Source organism: Dama dama, chromosome 13 (assembly GCF_033118175.1).
Source record: "Dama dama isolate Ldn47 chromosome 13, ASM3311817v1, whole genome shotgun sequence".
Classification (NCBI taxonomy): domain Eukaryota; kingdom Metazoa; phylum Chordata; class Mammalia; order Artiodactyla; family Cervidae; genus Dama; species Dama dama.
The window spans coordinates 74,930,930-74,951,384 of record NC_083693.1 but is presented as its reverse complement, the minus strand read 5'-3'; the positions used below and the strand labels follow the sequence as shown (position 1 = coordinate 74,951,384).

Sequence of the window (20,455 nt, the reverse complement as noted above, 5' to 3'; positions counted from 1 at the left end):
TGCTACAGACTGAAAGTCTGCCCCCACCACCCGCCTCAAATCCACATGCTGAAGCCCTAAAGCCCAATGTGATGCTATCTGGGGGTAACGTGGGTCAGACGCAGCCCTGAGGGTGGGGCCACCGTGATGCCGTCAGTGCCGTGACAGCACCAGGAGCAGACAACAGGTCCAAGAGGCCGTGTGACGGCACACACCAGGAGGAAGGCCCTCACCAAGACTGCAACAAAGCTGTCACCCTGCTCAGGCTCAGATTTCCAGCTTCCAGAAGCAGGAGAAACAAGTGTCTGCTGTCTGAGCCGTGCAGCCTGCCGTTCTCTGGAGACAGACATGGCCTGGGTTAGCTCAGACACATGCTGTGGAGACACAAGATGCAGCACTAGGGAGACTGAAAGTGAAAAGAAACTCGCTCAGTCGTGTCTGACTCTGTGACCCCATGGACTGTAGCCCACCAGGCTCCTCCGTCCATGGGATTCTCCAGGCAAGAGTACTAGAGTGGGTTGCCATGTCCTTCTCCAGGGGACCTTCCCAACCCAGGGAAAGTGAGTAAAGGGTATATGGGGCTTCCCTTCACAGTACCATTTCAACTTTTCTGTGAATCTAAAATCATTCCAAAGTGAAAAAGGTTACTTTTCTAAAAAGTTAACTGAATCAGAAACAACAGTAATAGAGACTAGGATGAAAATCCAGAGAGCACTAAAAGAAGAAAAGGACCAAGACCCCGGGGAGCCCCAACATTCCAGGAACCCCAAGAGAGACCAAGGCAGACACACGAGCAAGGGGGCAGAAGGACCAAGCGGTGCCCTGTGGCCGGGGTTGGGGGGGATCTCAAAGACAAAGCCAAGATCCAACACAAACCACAGAGGCATCCCGAGCCCCAACAACAGGGGACTGGACGGGCACTGCTGACGGTGCATCCAGCGGCGGGCTGGGCGGGGAGCTGACAGGAAGCACCAAGGGCGCCCAGCAGATCTCAAGCTGGGACAGCCCTCACGCATTTATTTTGTATTTACCAAGGACTTTTCCATTTTCTGACCATTGTTCAAAAAAAAACACATGTGAGAAAAGTACTCCAAAGAGAATGTATATGACTCACCCAGGGACTCAGCCCAGGACTGTTAATCCCTGGTCATGTTAAAGGCAGGCTCCGGAGGGGAAAGGACAGCATGGCTGGCTCCACTGAGCCCACCGCCGGGGAAGGTGTACCGTGAATCCCGCATTCCTGCGGAACCACTCACCGAAGGGGAGATGTCGTCGTCGTACTTCTTCAGCTGATTCATGAATTCCAGGTGCTTCTTCTCTTCCTCCAGCTGAGCCACAGACTGCTCGCTCTTCTGGAGCTTCTGCTGAGTGTTGGCCAGCTCGTCCCGCAGCCACTGGTTCTCCTGGCACAGACGCCGGACCTGCGCACGCAGCTTCTGCTTCTCCGACTCCACGGCGTTCAGGTGGTTTGACAGCGCCATCATGACCTGGACCAAGAGAGACGCTGATGGCACTGCAGCGCTCAGCCTACCGAACGCCACCTCCCGCCTCCACAAGCGCCCTGGGGCGGCAGCGCCAGCCGACCCTCGCAGACGCGCGCTCCAGAGTGCGTACAAGCGCAGTTTGCTCTTTCCTATTTCCACCCTTCAGTCACCAGCTACATGCAGGGCATGATCAAGAATATTACCCACTCATCTCTCTCTCTCTCTCTCTCTCTGCCTCTGCCTCTCTGCCCACCCCACTCCCCAGCCTGGTGAAAATACAGCAAAGAGGCATCCATCGGCAAACCAGCTGGCTCCCACCAGAACCAAACCGTGCTGATACCCTGACCTAGAACTTCCAGCCTCCAGAACTGTGGAAAATAAACGTCCACTGCTGAAGCCCTGACCTGACGGCATTCTATTCTAGTAGCCAGATCTGACTGAGACAACAGCTAAATTAAATGCCTCTTCCTTCTCTCTTGGGAAAAAAAAAAGAATGTTGACTTGCTCAGAACATCTATTAAAAAAATTACAATTTTTTTCTATCTGAAAGCACCTCTAATGGTGGACAGGCAGCGACTGTTCTGACGAAGCTGTGTTCTTTTATTTTTTACCTAGGTGGTGCCGCCAAGAGAATTTCTCAGAGACTCTTTGCCATGAGCAAACGCCAGGCACACACACATATCCATGTGCAGAGTGGGCTGCGGACAGGGCAAGTCACCCTCGCCACTGCAGGGGAGGGAGGGAGGCTCTGTGGCCAACAGCGAGAGCCAGGACACCCTGAATGCACTCGCAGGCGGAGGTCCCCGCCGGGCTCTGCTGGGGATACACTGGTGGGCCTCAGGGAAGGGCCAACCTGGGGCAGAGACAAGTTCCTGGGAGGGCAAGGGCTGCGGAGGAAGGCTGGCTCCGTTCGGTCTGTCCTCTCGGCAGTCCGTGCGCCTGCCCTGCCTTCTTATTATCCTCCCCGGTCTAAAACCTGAATGTCTAGGATGAGGAGCTCTTCCCTCCTCCTCCTTTTAACGCCAATATCTGCCCGCCTGACAAAGGAGGCTCACACTCACAGAAGTGAGCTGCTGGCCAACATCCACTCACCCGCCTCCTTAGGCTTAAGAGCCAGGGACTGTAAGGGGAGAGGCACCATTCTCCAGTGTCCCTCACAGGCAGATGTGCCCGTGGGACCAGCGAGATGCAAGCAGAGTGCCGGGCACAGTTCAGGGAAGTCGAGGGAGGCACGCCCTCCCTGCGCCCTTCGCAGTCCCAGGACAGGGTCACGTGGCGGCAGCTGGACCCTGTCTTGGTCCACGAGACAGGCGGGCTGGGGTGCAGGGCAGCAGGGGCAGGGACCCAAGAGCCCAAGAACCTGGGCTGGGACGGGGTTTGGTCTGTACAGATGCGACAAAGCAGGTGCTGGCAAGCTGTCTGGCTTTCTGGGGAGAGGCAGGAAACCGGAGGCCAGTCGCGGGCCGGAAAGTGAGTGCAGCATGTCTGCATGTCCCGTCCCCGCCCCCCTCCCCTTTGTCAGTGAGGGGCGTCTCCTCCCTCTCCTGAAAAGGGCAGTGGAGCTGTCTGGGACGGCCCACCTCAGTGATGCAATCTACCTCCGACATGTGAGCAGACGCTTTTGCTTTTGTGCAGCTGAATCAAACCCCAACTGACACCAAGGCTTACCTCTGTTTTCACTCTACTTTTTAAAACTGAGGCATTCCCCAATCACTCATCGTTTGCACAGCATACATAACCCGCATATAAGATGATTTCAGTTATTCTGTATCTGCCCTCTAGTTTAAACCTCATATTCCAAACAGTCTCCGTTTTCCTAGACTGGCAAGTTCACGGTCATGTCATGAGACCGTACCTGAGCCTCACTCAGGCCAAGCTCCAGCATCTCCAGGGACTTTCGGATCATGTTTGATTTCTCCTCCACCAGATTACTTTCATCATCTTTCTTCAAACACTTCAGTGTCTCCAGTAAACTCTGCAAAATGGAATTATGCTCATTCTTCAGAGCTTCCAGCCCCTGGATTACTTGCTTTGTCTTGGAAATAATTTCATCCTGCGTGAGCTTCTCCAACTTGTCTTCCTTCATGTACACCATTGTGGACATGTTGTCATACATTCTAGAATGGAAAAAGGAAAGAGTCAGACATCGCATTACAGGCTTAGTTTATGTTACACCTTTAGCAAAGTACACATATGAAGAATTTTAAATCAACATTTTTACAGGTAAACAATAAATAAGTATATTATGATTTATTCCCTTGAGATACTATAAATGCACTGTTTCTGTTTTTCCTTTACAGACCAAATTAATTACTCTTCTGGCTTATGTCTGAATTTTTTTACAGAAGAAATGACAGTAATGCCAAACATTAAAAGCAGCAGAACAGGGAGGGGGGATCAGGATGGGGAACACATGTAAATCCATGGCTGATTCATGTCAATGTATAGCAAAAACCACTATAATACTGTAAAGTAATTAGCCTCCAACTAATAAAAATAAATGAAAAAATAAATAAATCAATAAAAGCAGCAGAACATCCAAATGACATTTCCAAGACACAAGGTCTCAGTGAACAAATTTCCTCTGAATGTTCACCAGCTTTTTCCTCCTTAATGAAAAGAAGAAAGTGAAAGTAAAGTCGCCCAGTCCTGTCCGACTCTTTGCGACACTTAGCCTACCAGGCTCTTCCCTCCATGGGATTCTCCAGGCAAGAGTACTAGAGTGGGTTGCCATTTCCTTCTCCAGGGATGAAATGCAAAAGGGTCAGTAAATTCCATCGCATATTTACCCGATAAAACCCTGAGAAGCAGTCACAGCTAGAAAGAGAGAAACCAGCAAAGGAACGCTGAGCAGTCAGAGTGGCAAGAGGGCTGCCCCTGACTGCAGCCTGGTGACACAGGAGACAGCAGCATGACCAGTGCTGGGAAGACGCCAGGGGGACGTCTCTGGTGGTCCAGTGGATAAGCATCTGCCTGCCAACTCGGGGGACATGGCGTCCACAGACTGCAGAACAACTGAGCCCGTGAGCCATGAGTGAGCGCTCACTCTAGAGCCGGGAGCCGCAGAAGCAGCTCACACACTGCCACCAGAGAAAACCCACCCAGCAACCAAGACCCAGCACAGCCAAAAAGCTAAACAGTTAAAAACTAAAAGAGTACACCAAGAGGGAGAAGGCAAGTGAAGGGCACAACATAAAACAAGGTCAGCAAAGCGGTGATGACGGCTGAAACGAAGCAATGGCTCTTTTTACTATCATCTCTCAGTTTTTAGTGTCTGCTTTTAAATCCTGTAATTCATTTGTTTTAAGGCCATAAACAGTGACCATCAGGAAAGCCTGTTCAGGAGAGCGACAGGGATGGAAGTCGGAATCCACCATGTCAGGGTGATTTGCTGCAGAGCACTTGCGACACCGAGTCTTTGTTCTCTCACTGTCTTCTATCCCCGTGGATGTGAGCTCTATTTAAAAGGCAGGAGGACCCCATCCTGTAGCCCGCCAGACACACACTACCCAGGACGGCTCCCACACCCACAGACCACCTGGTGAACGGACGGACTGACGGACGCCGGGCACAGGGACGTGGCTTTTTTGCAGGATATCAGCTCCCAACCAGGGACTGAACTGAGGCCACAACGGTGAAAGCACAGAGGCCTCGCCGCGGGGACTCCCAGGGAGCAGGGTGGAGGCAGTGAATGCAGACCAGGGCTCCAGGATGCGGGACTGAGGCTCGAAGACCCCTGGGGAGGAGACGCCCCTCACTGACACTGGGGGGACACACAGACACGCTGCACTCACTTTCCAGCCCGCGACTGGCCTCAGGCTCCCTGCCTCTCCCCAGAAAGCCAAACACCTTGCCAGCAACTGCTCTGCCTATCTGTACAGACCAAATCCTGTCGGGTTTGGACGAGCAGTGTCACACCTCTACAGGTTGTAGCGGTGGCTGAAAAGGGAAGTGGGGACAGTCGTGTTTACGAAAAAGAGAAAGGGGGACAGAGTGTTTACATAAAAGCCGGAAAACCACACAAGGTAGAACAAAAGCAAAACAAAATGAAAAGACTGGCCATTCTAACTAGGAGACGCCTCAATTAAGTAAACCCATTTAAAGAAACCCAACTTTAAGTCTTTAAGGACTGTGTAACGAGACCAGCCACAGGGCACTGCATGCTCACACACTTCTGTAACAGCTTTAACCACACACAGGAATGATGAGTGCAAACGTTATGTGGATGCGTGCATGCATGCGCACGCGCACGCATACACCACCAAGAAGAAGTCACTTAAGGCAGATCTTTTTAAAACTCTCAAAAGAAAATTAATCACAGAGTCCAAACGCTCCTGGGCCCACAGCTCTCAGGGTGCAGTGGGCAGCCCGAGGCCTGGCTCTGCCACAAGCCTTCCCCACAGCGCCAAAACCTCCTGGGCGCCGTGGGCAGAGGCAAGGCCCAAAGCGCAGAGCCACGCAGGACTCGGCACCGCCCCCCCGGGGGCTGAGGTGTCAGGAACGCCCGACAAATGACCCCGGCAGGTCCGCAGATGCAGGCCCACAGCTCAGCGCTTTGCTGGACAGTTCCGTGGTAGACTGCTCCAGACTTCAGTTAGGGAGTGAGTCCTTCTGCCACATTGATACCACCTCCCCTTGTAACTTCTACCCACTAAGAACTTACAACCTCTGCCCTCTGCAATAAACACAAAATACCTTCACTACCTCATCCACAAGATAACATTTCAAATACTGTGTTACAAGAACAAGAGTCTCCAAAGTATCTCCTCAGGCACATGTCTTTATCCTAACAGCTTCCTTACCTCCCATCGGGATCACCATCACACGGACACAACTCTGCCCGCCGCTTCATCACAGGGCAGCACACAGTGGCACCTAGATTTAGTCTGTTCACTATCTCTCTCATTTGCAAGCTAGGCCATTATAACCAAAGGTGGGGTACATAAAAACTAGCACTGAGGCAACTGTCTATCGAGGGGGAAAGAAGATGCATTCCTACCCTCACTATACACTAAATTCCATACTGAATAAAGAATTAAAGGTAAAAAAAAAAAAACCACAAGAAACCAGAATAAAATTTAGGCAAATATCTATACACATACAGATGAAGGTAAAGAGCATCCTATGAATAAAATAGCAGAGAACTAGAAGGAAAGACAGATAAGAGCTTGTGTAAACGAGGAACCTCTGAGGGAGCTCCCTGGCGGCCAGGTGGTTATGGGTCTTTGCTCTCGCTGCCTGGGTTCAGTGCCTGGTCAGGGAACGAAGATCCCGCAAAACACACGGCACAACCAAAAAATATTTCCCACTAAAGTCTGATCTGGAGACCACCTTTCTGAGGAAACACTATTTTGCAGACCATCACAGTGAAGAGCTCAAGATTTAAGGCAGAGGGTCACAGTGACGTCTAAAAGGTAAAAAATACTGGCGTCCAGGTGATCTAAGACACCCGGGTTCGTCAGCCCTCCCTCCAAGACTTCTGAGGAGTGTGCCCTGAGGAGACCACGCAGGAGGACTCAGCCAGCACAGGCCTGGCACTGCTCACAGGTACCCGGGGAAGCAGCGTCAGAGACAGCGCATCTGAGTCCAGTCAGACACCCTGCCTTTCGCTCACCTGCCTCGTGAACTCCTGGAGGCTCGATCTCACCGCACGTCAAGTGGCACGGATACACGCCTGACCTGGGACGTGGTTAAGGGCTCAGAAATACTCCCCTCCCTTCCCTTCAGCGGCACACATAACATCTGGCCTCAGGCTATTCTAATTAACCACTGAAACTGTTTCAGTTCAGTCGCTCAGTCGTGTCCAACTCTTTGCGACCCCATGAGTCGCAGCACGCCAGGCTTCCCTGTCCATCACCAACTCCAGAAGCTTGCTCAAACTCATGTCCATCGAGTTGGTGATGCCACCCAACCATCTCATCCTCTGTCATCCCCTTCTCCTCCTGCCTTCAATCTTTCCCCGCATCAGGGTCTTTTCCAAGGAGTCGGTTCTTCGCATCAGGTGGCCAAAGTATTGGAGTTTCAGCTTCAGCATCAGTTCTTCCAATGAATATTCAAGACTGATTTCCTTTAGGATGGACTCGCTGGATCTCCTTGAAGTCCAAGGGACTCTCAAGAGTCTTCTCCAACACCACCGTTCAAAAGCATCATTTCTTCGGCGCTCAGCTTTCTTTACAGTCCAACTCTCACATCCATACATGACCACTGAAAAAGCCATACCTTTGACTACATGGACCTGTGTTGGCAAAGTAATGTCTCTGCTTTTTAAAATGCTGTCTAGGTTGGTCATAACTTTTCTTCCAAAGAGCAATCATCTTTTAACTTCATGGCTGCAGTCACCACCTGCAGTGATTTTGGAGCCCCCCCCCCCCAAAAAAAAAGTCTCTCACTGTGAAATTGTTTACTGTGCTTTTATTTCCAAAAAGAGAACTCTTTAAAGTCCCATTATTCCTCTGGGAAAGCAAAGGAACTAAATACTTAACTGCATGATCTCCAAGGCAGAAGCTGAGAAATCCAACATCTGAATTAAGTTCCTAAAACACAAGAAGTTCTTCCTATCAAATCTCTTAAATCCACAGTTCAACAGGCAAAGCTATTATTACTAAGTTCCAACTCTCAGGATTCAAGTCCCCAACAAATTCTCTACCCTGACTGCAAATGGTAACAGTCACTAAGTAAAATAATGAAGACAAAAATAATCCTAAAGCTTAACTTTAGAACTATTTTTGTTCCCATTATTTTAAACACTGATTCAATCTTTGTGATTTTTATCCAACAGTGTATATAGCAGGTTTTTAGAAGAGATTCACTCATCCGGCTGCATCGGGCCTCAGCTGAGGCACAGCGGCTCTCTCCTCGGGGCACACTGACTCCCTGGTTGTGGTTTGCAGGTTTAGGTGCCCCATGGCATGGGTTAGGGAATACTCAAGTTCCCCAACCGAGAATCAAACCTGGGTCCCCTGCACTGCAAAGCATAATCTTAACCACTGGACCACCAGGGAAGTCCCAGTGTAACAGCTTTCATAGGCATTTTTAATACACAGGAGTCGCAACAGACGTACAGAGCAGACCTGTGGTTGTCAGGGGGCTGGGAGTTCGGGATCAGCGGATGTAACTATTACACACAGAACGGATGAACAACAAGGCCCTGCTGCAGAGGACAGGGAACTATATTTAATATCCTGTAACAAACACAATGGAAAAGAATGTGTGTGTGTGTGTGTGTCTGTAAACAACTGTACTTCAGTAAATCTCACTCTCACACACACACACACACACACACACACAGGAGTCTCACGTCCAAGGATTTATTGCAATCATTCACTCATCTGACCACACTGTGGTCAGAAATTGAGAACTAATAAGAATCTAGCTTATCTCCACATTTAGACCCTCAATTAAATCCTGCCTGGAGCATTCCGTAACCTAAAAATAATTCTTACTTCTTTTTAAAATGCCACTTGAAAAACACAGTACTCAGAAAAAAGAGAGAAAAAAAAAAAAAGAAAAACACAGTACTCCTTTTGAAAGGCTGTCCTGCCCCTGGGAAACACAGGAAACCAAAACACGAGCCCTTCACTAAGGAAGGGACTAAGTCAGTGCACGCTCAAGCTTGAAACAAGATGGACAAGGCAAGCGCCTCACCTCTGTCTCTGTCACACGTTCTCCGCAACAGAGGCGGGGCGAGGCTCTGGGCCCCGGCAGTCCCCAGAGGGGACGCCCAGCCGCGGGAGCGCACGCATGGACAGTCTCGAGCGCGACAAGGACACTGACTTGCACGTCCTGCTGCTTTACCTCTGCTCTGACGTCATCTGTGAGAGGTGATGCGCCAACAGAAACAGCTCACACCACACACTACAAGCCATCATTCCTTTCGATTCGTTCTTTAACATAACTTGTGGTTTATGACAAGAGTGGTTTTTTACTTGCTCTAACACACCAGGAATAAAAAGAGAAATCTTCAGAGTTACAACTAACTCCTGCCAGGAACGACAGGAATGGAACGGTTTAGATGGACAATTCGGTACGATCTTAGCTTGGGGCTCTAAACTGAGAAAAAAGACTGCCAGGTCCAGTGAAGCCTGGCAGGGGCATGTGAGAACTGAGCTTGGCAACACCAGAGAGAAGCCGGAGGATGCCTCCTCAACTCGAGCAGGCCTACGGACCAGGCAGCCAGGCCTCGCCTCCGAGGGGAAGATCCCACCAGCCCAAAGACAGGAACATGCCTTCACTCAATAAGTATTTACTGAGCCCCCAATTCTACGCCAGACACTGTTCTAGGCTTCGGGGTTAGACTTTACCGAAGGACTATTTCTTAAAGAAAACACTGTGGTGATAAAGGAATATCCTACGTGCAGGGGCAGGGAGGGGGCATGTAGATAGAATCAAAACAATCAGAATGACTTCAGGCTTCTCGAGAACACTGGAAGCAAAAGGCAATGAACAAATGCCTTCAAAATTCTGAAACAAAATTATTTCCAATTTAGAACTCTATAGCCAGCCAAAGTCACAGTCAACTGTGAGAAGACCAGAATGACACTTTCAGTCACAGGTCTCGTTACCTGCCACGCAGCCGTCCGCAGGCTCCTGGAAGACGTGCTCCACCAAGCAGAGGCAAGCGCGAAAGGCGGCGGCGTGGCGCAGAGCAGAGCAGGACCCGCGGGCTCCGCGCTCAGCACTCCGGGCGCGCCGGCCCCAACGTCAAGAGTAAGGAGATAAAAACAAGTATCCACTCCGGAGAAAGCAAGAGACTGGAGAGGGAGGAGTAAGCGGTTTACCGCATGGCTCAGCTACGGCACTTCCACAGTGATAAAGACACAAACGGTCAAGACTGACCCAAGCAAGTTAAAGCATAATTCTATGCGGAGGTTGTGCCAATGCAAAGGACGCACCTGTGCAGTTAGGAGGGGCAAGAAAACAGGCCAAGTTCCAAACATCTAGAGCGGGAAGTCAAAACTGAAAAACCATCAGACAGCAATATAAGCATGTTATCTAGAAATGGTGGTCGTTATAGAAAAACCATCATTTCACTGAAAACAAGTGAAAACAGCTACTTCTGGGGAGAGGGAAAGGAAGAGCAAGTGACAAAAACCCAACGAGACGAAACCATCAGACTGTTTGAAAAGGGACGGTACCACTGTCCTCAAGTCAGCAGGAGTCCGGGCCCCGCCTGAGCCACGGCGGGCTCGGTCATCTTGCTGAGGTCGTGTGTGTGGTCCCCCACTGCAGGTCACCTCCCCACACACCAGCAGGTCACTCAGGGCAGCCCACGCTCAGTGCTGGGGAGAAGCATTAAGAGCTCTTCCAGAGACCGTGTAAGTTTTGTGAAACTCTCCTGTCTGGGAGAGGGCCTCTCTCCTCACTCGTTCATTATTTACACCACTATCGACTGTGGGAATTTGTTCCATACCTTTGTTGTTGTTTAGTTGTTGAGTCACATCTGACTCTTTCTGGCCCCATGACTGCAGCCTCCTCTGTCCGTGTGACTCTCCAGGTAAGAACACGGGAGTGGGCGGCCATTCCCTTCTTCAGGGCACCTTTCCAACCCAGTCTCCTGCGCTGCAGGCAGACTCTTTACCACTGTGCCACTAGGAAAGCCCATTTGATATAGGCTGTCCCTAAAAAATACTAACCATTAAAGATACCACACTATTTACTGTGTTGCTCCAACTGTTCCAGCTCTGGCCATGGGAGCCGCTCCATTGCTTCTGTGCCCCCGGACATGCCCATCCTTTTGTTTTTCAAGCACTTTCTGACACCACAAGATCTTCCAGGCGCATCTTGTGTTCTCCCTACCCTAGCCTTAGAATCAGCCATTAGTCCAAGGAATCTTAGTTTGTTTGACAGAATGGTTTAGAAACCACCCCTGGGCCCAGTGGTCTTCCTCCCAAAACCCATAAACCCAATCTAACCATGAGAAATGGACCGGACAAATACAAAATGAGGGGTATTCTACAAAATACTGACCAGTACTGCTCAAAGGGCTTCCTAAGTGGTGCTAGTGGTAAAGAACCCACCTGCCGACAGAGGAGACAGAGGAGACGCAGGTTTGATCCCTGGGTCAGGAAGATCCCCCGGAGGAGAGTATGGCAACCCACTCCAGTATTCTTGCTTGGAGAATCCCATGGACAGAGGAGCCTGGAAAGCTACAGTCCATAGTGTTGCAGGGAGTCAGACACAACTGAAGCAACTTAGTACGCATGCACTCACCACTCAAAACTGTCAAAAACCAGGAAAAATGATAGCTAAATTCAAGGTGATATGATGCCCTGGATGGGGTCTTGGTACAGAAAAAGAAGAAAACTAGTAAAACCCAAATAAAAGGTGGAGTTTGGTTAGCAATTACGTACCCCTGATTCCTGAGTTGTCCCAAGGCAGAGCAGTGACACAGAGGTCAACACCGGGAACGCAGTTCACGGGTCCCACTAGGGACATTTCATCCTCAGGAAAGCTCTGTGCCATCTCTGCTACTTTTATGTGAACTAAGAACTATTCTAAAGTAAAAAGGTTATTTTTTAAAATCAATATGCAAAGCATACAAAAAAAGTACATGTATAGCTTTGACAAAAATAAAACCAAAAAGTTAATATGCAATATGTGTATTAAGAACTGACATCAACCAAGCAATTTCATTTTTGAGCATTTTCATATGTGTTGTTTTAAAGGAACAAAAACAATAAACAGCCAGTAGGTAGTTTAGCCGACTGACAGTGTAATTCCTATTCCCCACGGAGGAGACAGACCTTGACGGGACTGAAGCTCACACGACCCAGACAGGAACCGACCCAAGCCCGTCCACCCTGCTCAGGCGCGCCTTCGCTCCAGCCCCACGCTGCTGTGCCTCTGTGGCTCACCACTCAGGGACGGTGACACCTGACCACACTGTCCGGAGCTGCAGGCAACGGCGCTTCTTAAGACCTCACACAGAGAGGGTGCGACATTTCTGCCACAGTAAAAACAGGCCAACCTAACACTGAGCCAAGAACAGAAACAGTGAACGCACTGCATATTTCATAAGGCCAAAAAGTCTAAAGCCACTCTTCAAAGACCACTCCAGATCACACAGATTGGAGGTTCTGTCATACAGATTATCATTTTTCATGTGACAATCTTGTCTCCCTCCCTACCACCTGATCATGCGTTCACTCTCTCCTCCTTTGGACCACAGACAATGAGCTTACACACACAGTCAAGTACCCTACCAATTAACAGGCAACACGATTTTCAATAGCCTGACAACTTTCACCACAAACTCCCCCCTCTCAAAATTTAGTGAAAACAAAGCAAAGTCCAGAGATGGAAAGAGTACCTATCACCTCGGTCACCTTACCTCTCGAGGTTTTATAATATGAAATTCCGCTAGGAAGGAGTTAAAAAGCTCAAGATAAAGAAAGTTAAAAAATAAACAAAACAAAGAAACCCAAGCACTCCGAAAGGAATGTGTAGAATTAGATTAGCAGTGGTAGTATTTGCCCAAGTATATAGAAAATATACTTTTTAAAAAAATCGCTGAATTATACCCTTTAAAATGGTTAATTTTATGTTATTATGAACCTATATCTCAACTTTTAAAAAAAGAAAAGGGGTTGGGGAAGCAACAGGTCTGTATGCAGAGTGAATCACAGCCAAGAAAGAAAGGTGAGTTGTTCTGACAGTTCTCGAGCGCAAAATGAACTTCCTATAAACACAGCAGAAGATAGCATAGAGAAATAAAAATAAGACAGAGGGGAAAACATAGAAGTCTTTGCCTTGCAAAGATTAATAGCAGAAAACCATATTTAAGATGTCTTTCCAAGAGCTGACCCAGTGAAAAACCAGCAGCCAGCCAGACCCATGGCCCATCTCTCTACACAAGCCCTGAGGACAGGAGGCAGGAAGGTCCGGATGCAGGGGAGTGAGGAGAGAAGGGGAGTGGGGAGAGAAGTGGGGAGCCCCTAACAGGTCTGAAGAAACAACCCAAGTTGTATTCAGGTAAGTTCAGTCCCTTGATCTGAATGTTCGTGCTCCCCCAAATTCCTGTTGAAGCGCAGGCCCCACCACGATGACGTCGACAGGCAGCCTTCAGGAGGTCCTGAGGGTGGAGTGGAGCCCTCACGAGCAGGACTCCTGCTCTCACAGAAGAGACCCTACAGGACCCCCTCGCCCCTCGCCAGGAGTCCGGGGAGACTCCTCCTCTGAGACAAAAGCAGGTGCTTAACCTCCGATCACCAGGACCTCAGAATTCCTCAGAATTATGAGAAACAAGTTCCTGCTGTTTATAAGCCAGCCAGTTCATTGTATTGTTATAACAGCCTGAACAGACTAAGACACTCAGTATCCTGGAACCCAGGATTACAGTGTTTTGTGGGTAAAATGATACAAGTGTCAAAACTTAAAAAATTTAATGACTTATTTGCAAAACAGAAATAGATAGAGAGAGGTAGAAAACAAATGTATGGACACCAAAGGGGGAGAGCGGGGGAGGTGGACTGGGAGGCTGGGATTGACACACACACAGTCTTGACACTACATGTAAAACAGGTGACTGATGAGAACCTGCTGTACGCTCAGGGAGCCCTGCGCAGCCTCTGTGGCGACCTACACGGGGAGGCCAGACACAAACAAGAGCAGACACATCTATGCACAGAGTCAACCCACTGTGCCGCGCAGCAGAAACGAACACAACACGACAGAGCAATAAAATTTAAAACATGTAAATACATGAATGACCCATCAATTCCACTCCTGGGTATACACCCAAGAAAACTGAAAACACGTTTATGTAAAAACTTACACCTGAACGGTCCAAAAAAATAAAACTCTGGACAATGGAGAACTTGTAAACAAAAAATTTCGCCATTAATCATTAACAGTAAAAATGTGAAAACAACCCAAATGTTCTTCAACTAATGAATGGATAAACAAAGTATGGTACAGCCAAACAGTGGAATATTATTCAGCAATAAAAAGGAACAAAACACTGATGCATGTTACAACACAGCTAACCTGTGTTACCTGAAGGAAGCCAGACACAGAAGGCCTCACGTTGCATAATTCCATTTATATGAAATGTCCATGGAGCTGGAAAGTAGATTAGTGGTGGCCAAAGGCTGGAGGGCGAGGAGGACAACCAGAATTTTTTTTTTTTTTTTTAGTTCTACCAGTTTATTGCTACCAACCCTTCTCCCTCCACCCTCATGCACACATGCTCAGTCATGTAACCCCATGGACTGCAGCCTGCCAGGCTCCTCTGTCCATGGACTTTTCCAGGCAAGAATACTGGAGTGGGTTGCCATTTCCTTTTCCAGAGAATTTTTTTTTTAATTAAATGATACAAAGCACAGGAAACAAAAACACAAAACCCCACTCTGAGACCTACCTAATCTACTTTAGCTTTGCCAGGGAGTCACAGAAAGCGTCATTTCTCAATCTTTTTACCTTCTGTCCCTTTCTGATAAACAACAAAAATCTAAAGCCCGTTACAAGGTATTTTAAAATTTCTAATACACTAACCCTAACCCTAATTACTTATTGCAATTAGAAGAGTAAAGTAATCAATAGTAATGTTAGAAGTAAAAATGTACATACCTTTTGGTTCTGGAATTTCAGAATGAAAATTACACAGTGTGGAGTCAAAGGGAGAATACAGCTTACTTGAAAAGTAAACAGTAATTCAAGAATTTCCAAGGGATGGCTGGTTTTGTTTTGGTGGGGGCAGGGGAGGATAAGCAGGGAGAAGGTGTGGCACTCAGTTTATATAATAAAGTTAAGGTTCATATTGAAGCAAAATTCAAAAACGTCTCCTGCAGGGTCTCAATCTTTTTCACACCATGACATTTATGGCTAAAAATGCAAATGTCACGCCCTTTCACGCTTTGTATTACAATAGTGAATTTGTTTCCTAAATATAATACCACATTATAATGATAAACATATTTTATCCAGCTCTACATGGCCTACCCTTTACCCCTAAAGAACCACCATGTCTCCTCATGGGAGGAGGTACTCTATCAGGAAACTTTACCTCTGGACTAGGAAAAGACAGAGGTAACTGACAGGTATAGGTCCAGAGTCTGAAATGTTCCCAAATGGAGACTTGACTGATTGCATCCTTTTCTACTAGAACCACAGCATCTCCTCTGATCTAACTTTATCTAATCCTTTTATTTCCTCTGCTAAACTTGAATCACAAGGAGGAACTGAATGAATGAATCCTGCTGGCTTAAAAAGCAGAAAAACCTATAAAGTGAAATGCTTTAAAATTAAAGTCTCCACAATTACAGCATCTAATTTGAACGTGTTTCCATCCAGAAGCTATAACCCACTGGATAAAACAAAAGCATGTATTTTCCTCCTGGGTGAGTCTACCATAAATGCCCTTGTAGAAAGAATCAGAAAGGAAGGCAGTCAGAGCTCTGGGTACTTATCCACACAGCCCTACTCAGAACCTGACTGAGCGTGGTTCTGTTTTGCAACCAGCCACCTCTGTGTACAGAGATCCTCTAACTCTATGATAACCAACCACACCAACTGTGGAAAGAATCTTACAAGGCAGCCGGGTCCCTCACCAGTGGCTGACGCGCCTCCCTCTCCCCAAGCAGGGTTCCAGGCCAGGGCCGAGAGCGTGAAGAGGCTGTTTAATGTGACGTGGGACCACAGGCCCATCTCTCTGGATGCAAATTTTAAGCATGAGAAACTACAAGGAAGGGTACTACATGAAATTATAGGAGAACACACGTTTTTCTAAAACAAGGATGAGTGAGCCCAAATGATGCAGACGTCTCTGTTACAAGTCCTTGGTTGAGCAAGTGAAAAGGAAAAACCACTTCACCAGCCAGTGTGACTAAGAGAATACATAAGAGGGTGTTACAGGTGACGGGCCAAACGAGTATAAATACAGAGTATTCATTCTGTGGTTTAAAAAAGCATTTTTATTTCAAAGTGAAAAATGTCAGCATATTAGCATAATACCGTAAGACTAAAAGTTTATGTAATTAAGTGCTAATCAATAACACACATATGGAATAATATTCTTTCTTAACTAAAAAAAAAGTTTTTAAAAATCTTTGAATTCTCTTGAGAGAAAGAAAATGGGAAAAGAGAAATAGACAACTCACTTAAACCTTTACATCTTTCTGTATCCTAAGTTTTTCGTAAAGAGCACACATTTTTAATGGTTTTCAAACAAAGAAAACAGAAAGCAGGAACCATGAAGGAAAAAACCTGATAATGTGGACTTCATCAAAATTTAAAACTATTGATTATTAAAAAGTGAAAGTGAAAGTCACTCAGTCGTTGCCGACTCTGCGACCCCACTGACTATACAGTCCACGGAATTCTCCAGGTGAGAATACAGGAGTGGGTAGCCTTTCCCTTCTGCAGGGGATCTTCCCAAACCAGAATCGAACCGGGGTCTCCGGCATGGCAGGCGGACTCTTGAAAGGCACAAGCAAAAAACAGTTAAGCCCCAGATTTGGAAAAAATATTTCCAACATATGGCAAAAGACACAAATCCAAATACCTAGAGAACTCCTACAATCAATAATTTTTTTAAAAATTGTTTTTAAATGGGCAAAATAATTGAACAGACACTTCACAACAGCAGGTATATAAAAGGCAAGTATGTTAACAAGTGCTCACCATCATTAGTCATCTGGAAAAGGTGCCCTAAACCCATCAGAAGACGCCACTAGCCAGCAGCCGCTATGATGAAGCAGACAATACCAAAAGCTGGAGAAGAGTGTCAAACGCACAACCACTCTGGAAAGCTGGCAGTGTCTTCAAGGTCAATCCTACACCTATCCTATAAGTTATTCCTCTCCCTGGTATTTATGCAAAAGAAATGAAAATGTGGGACTTCCCTGGCAGTCCAGTGGTTAAGAGCTTCCACCACAGGGGACATGGGTTTCAGTGAACTAAGACCCCACATGACCTGGCCAAAAAAAAAAAACGTACGTCCACAGTCCTTACAAGAATGAGTACTCCCTGCCCCAGATGCACATGAGGAAAATGGCTAGACCATGGTAGATCTGTACATGGGAACACTACTCAGCAACAGAAAGGGACAGACCACTGACACACGCTATTCCATGTGTTGAATTTTAAATGGTTATGCTGGGAAAGAAGCTGGATGCAAAATGTACATACTGTTTAATCTCATTTATATGATATTTTAGAACAGACAGAACTAAGCTGGAGTTATAGAAGAAAATCAGTGTTGCTGGCAGGGGAGTGCAGGCCACCTCCAGGAGCTGAGAGAGCCAGCCGTCAGCAAGAGACCAGTCGGTGAGAAAACCAGGACGTCAGTCCTACAGTCAAAACAACTGAACTGTGCCACAACCAGAAGAGTTTACAAGAGCGCCCTGAACTCTGGAGGAGAACTGAGCCCAGCACAAGCCACGTGAGCTCCGAGCAGAGGCTGCAGCCAGTCACGCCCGGACCCCTCACCCACAGAGACTCAGAGACAACAAAGGTTACTGTTTTAAGCAACTAAATCTGCAGTAATTATATGGTAAATAGATAACTAATATAAACATCACACACACAAAAAGCTTTAGGACTTAATGATGTTTTAGTTTAAAAGGACAGAAATTACAGAAGAATCTTGAGAAGACCATGCCAAGTGAAAGAACCCAGTCACAAAGACAAAAACTGCAGGACTCCAGCCGTGTGAAGCATTTAAGGTAGTGAAGCATTTAAGGTAGACAAAGCTACAGAAACAGGAAGCAGAATTGTGGTTGCCATGGGCTACGGGGATAGGGCAAATAGGGAGTTATTTAATGGATACAGAGCTTTAGTTTTAAAAGATGAAAAAGTTCTAGAGACTTACTGGACAATGATGTAAATATGTTTATAAGACTACTGAACTTATTTAAAAATGATTAAGATGGTAAATTGGGTTTTTTTAAGATCACAATCTAAAAAAAAATAGAAATCAACATAGTCTTCCCATTTGGTCAATAACACAAGTCATTTTTAAACAGAGTAAGTGAATTTAAGAGAAAACACAACACCATAATCACCATAAGAATGAAGACTCAATCAGCTCTCACTGACCACACAGCCTGCGTGAGCCTCTGTGAAGAACACAAATACACCAGCGTGGTGACCCGAAGCACTACACCTTAGACAGAAACTTCAAGGAGTGACCATGACCCCGCTGCACCACTGGGCTTCTGAAATGAAGGAAATGGGGCAGTTGCTTCCCAGGGAAGGCAACTGGAAGACTGAGCTTAATACTGCTGTGATTAGTGATTCAAAACTTGAAACATGCAAGAAAAAGACAAGTTAGAAGCCTGACTTCACAGCTATATACCTCTGGTTGCCGAAACCTTATCAAATGTCTCCAATCCTCAATTTCCCCAGCAACAAGATGGAAGTGATGACTGTAGCAAGTTCACCGAGCACAGTGACACATTCACCACCACCAGTTTTATCAGTAGTAGTAACTTCAAAGAGGCGGAGCTTAAATTTCCACAACATACCATCAAAGGGAACAATCCAAGGTTGAAGTTGAAGTAACTGGGATATTTTAGAACCAAGGAAATAACTTCTACTTTATATATGCACTTAGCTTAAATTGTTTGTTCTTTTGATAGTCACTTCAGTTCACTTCAGCCACTCAGTCGTGTCCGACTCTTTGTGACCCCATGAATTGCAGCACTCCAGGCCTCCCTGTCCATCACCAACTCCTGGAGTTTACTCAAACTCATGTCCATCAAGTCGGTGATGCCATCCAGCCATCTCATCCTCTGTCGTCCCCTTCTTCTCCTGCCCCCAATCCCTCCCAGCATCAGGGTCTTTTCCAGTGAGTCAACTCTTCGCATAAGGTGGCCAAAGTATTGGAGCTTCAGCTTCAGCATCAGTCCTTCCAATGAACACCCAGGACTGATCTCCTTTAGAATGGACTGGCTGGATCTTCTTGCAGTCCAAGGGACTCTCAAGAGTCTTCTCCAACACCACAGTTCAAAGGCAGTAATTCTTCGGTGCTCAGCTTTCTTCACACTCCAACTTTCACATCCATACACGACCACTGGAAAAACCATAGCCTTGACTAGATGGACCTTTGTTGGCAAAGTAATGTCTCTGCTTTTTAATATGCTATCTAGGTTGGTCATAACTTTCAAGGAGTAAGCATCTTTTAATTTCATGGCTGCAGTCACCATCTACAGTGATTCTGGAACCCAAAAAAATAAAGTCTGACACTGTTTCCACTGTTTCCCCATCTATTTGCCATGAAGTGATGGGACCAGATGCCATGATCTTAGTGTTCTCAATGTTGAGCTTTAAGCCAACTTTTTCACTCTCCTCTTTCACTTTCATCAAGAGGCTTTTTAGTTCCTCTTCACTTTCCGCCATAAGGGTGGTGTCATCTGCATATCTGAGGTTATTGATATTTCTCCCAGCAATCTTGATTCCAGCTTGTGCTTCTTCCAGCCCAGCGTTTCTCATGATGTACTCTGCATATAAATAAGTAGGGTGACAATATACAGCCTTGACATACTCCTTTTCCTATTTGGAACTAGTCTGTTGTTACATCTGCTTTATTAAGTTATCAACAACACAACACGCCAAGTATATTTAAAAGCTCTCGTCTGCCTGCAAAAGTCAATTAAAAATAAAATCACAGGACTTCCCTGGTGGTCCAGTGGTTAAGAATCAGCCTGCCAATACAGGGGACACAGGTTCGATCCATGTTCCAAGAAGATCCCACATGCTTAGGGGCAACTAAGCCCGTGCACGTAGAGCCGAAGCTCTGCAACAAGAGAAGCCACTGAATCAGAAGCCCCGGCACGGCAACAAAGAGTAGCCCCGACTCGTGACAACCAGAGATAGCCCGAGCACAGCAATGAGAACCTGGAGCAGTCAAAAATAAAAATTAATTTTAAAAATATTCTCAAAACTAAGTAAAATACAAAATCATAGTTCATTTCTGATCTAAGAGTATATTAGCCAGCAAGCTACAGGACAGAATGGCACAAGAACAGCTTGGGAGAAAAAATGCAGATCATCTC

At 46.8% G+C, this 20,455-nt stretch overlaps 1 protein-coding gene across 14 annotated transcripts in view; it reads right to left on the bottom strand.

Annotated features, from left to right (window-relative positions):
* KLC1 (kinesin light chain 1) overlaps nucleotides 1-20,455 on the bottom strand; it is a 63,454-nt gene that overhangs the window by 39,691 nt on the left and 3,308 nt on the right. For all 14 annotated transcript variants that reach the window (XR_009695485.1, XR_009695484.1, XM_061159513.1 and 11 more), the window contains exons 2-3: nucleotides 3,319-3,580; nucleotides 1,236-1,466 (exon numbers count right to left, since the gene is read on the bottom strand). Coding sequence is in view for 12 of the 14 variants with exons in the window: in XM_061159513.1 (XP_061015496.1) it covers nucleotides 1,236-1,466; nucleotides 3,319-3,579 (492 nt within the window). In the remaining 2 variants the exon portion in view is untranslated. The remainder of the gene's footprint in view (nucleotides 1-1,235; nucleotides 1,467-3,318; nucleotides 3,581-20,455) is intronic.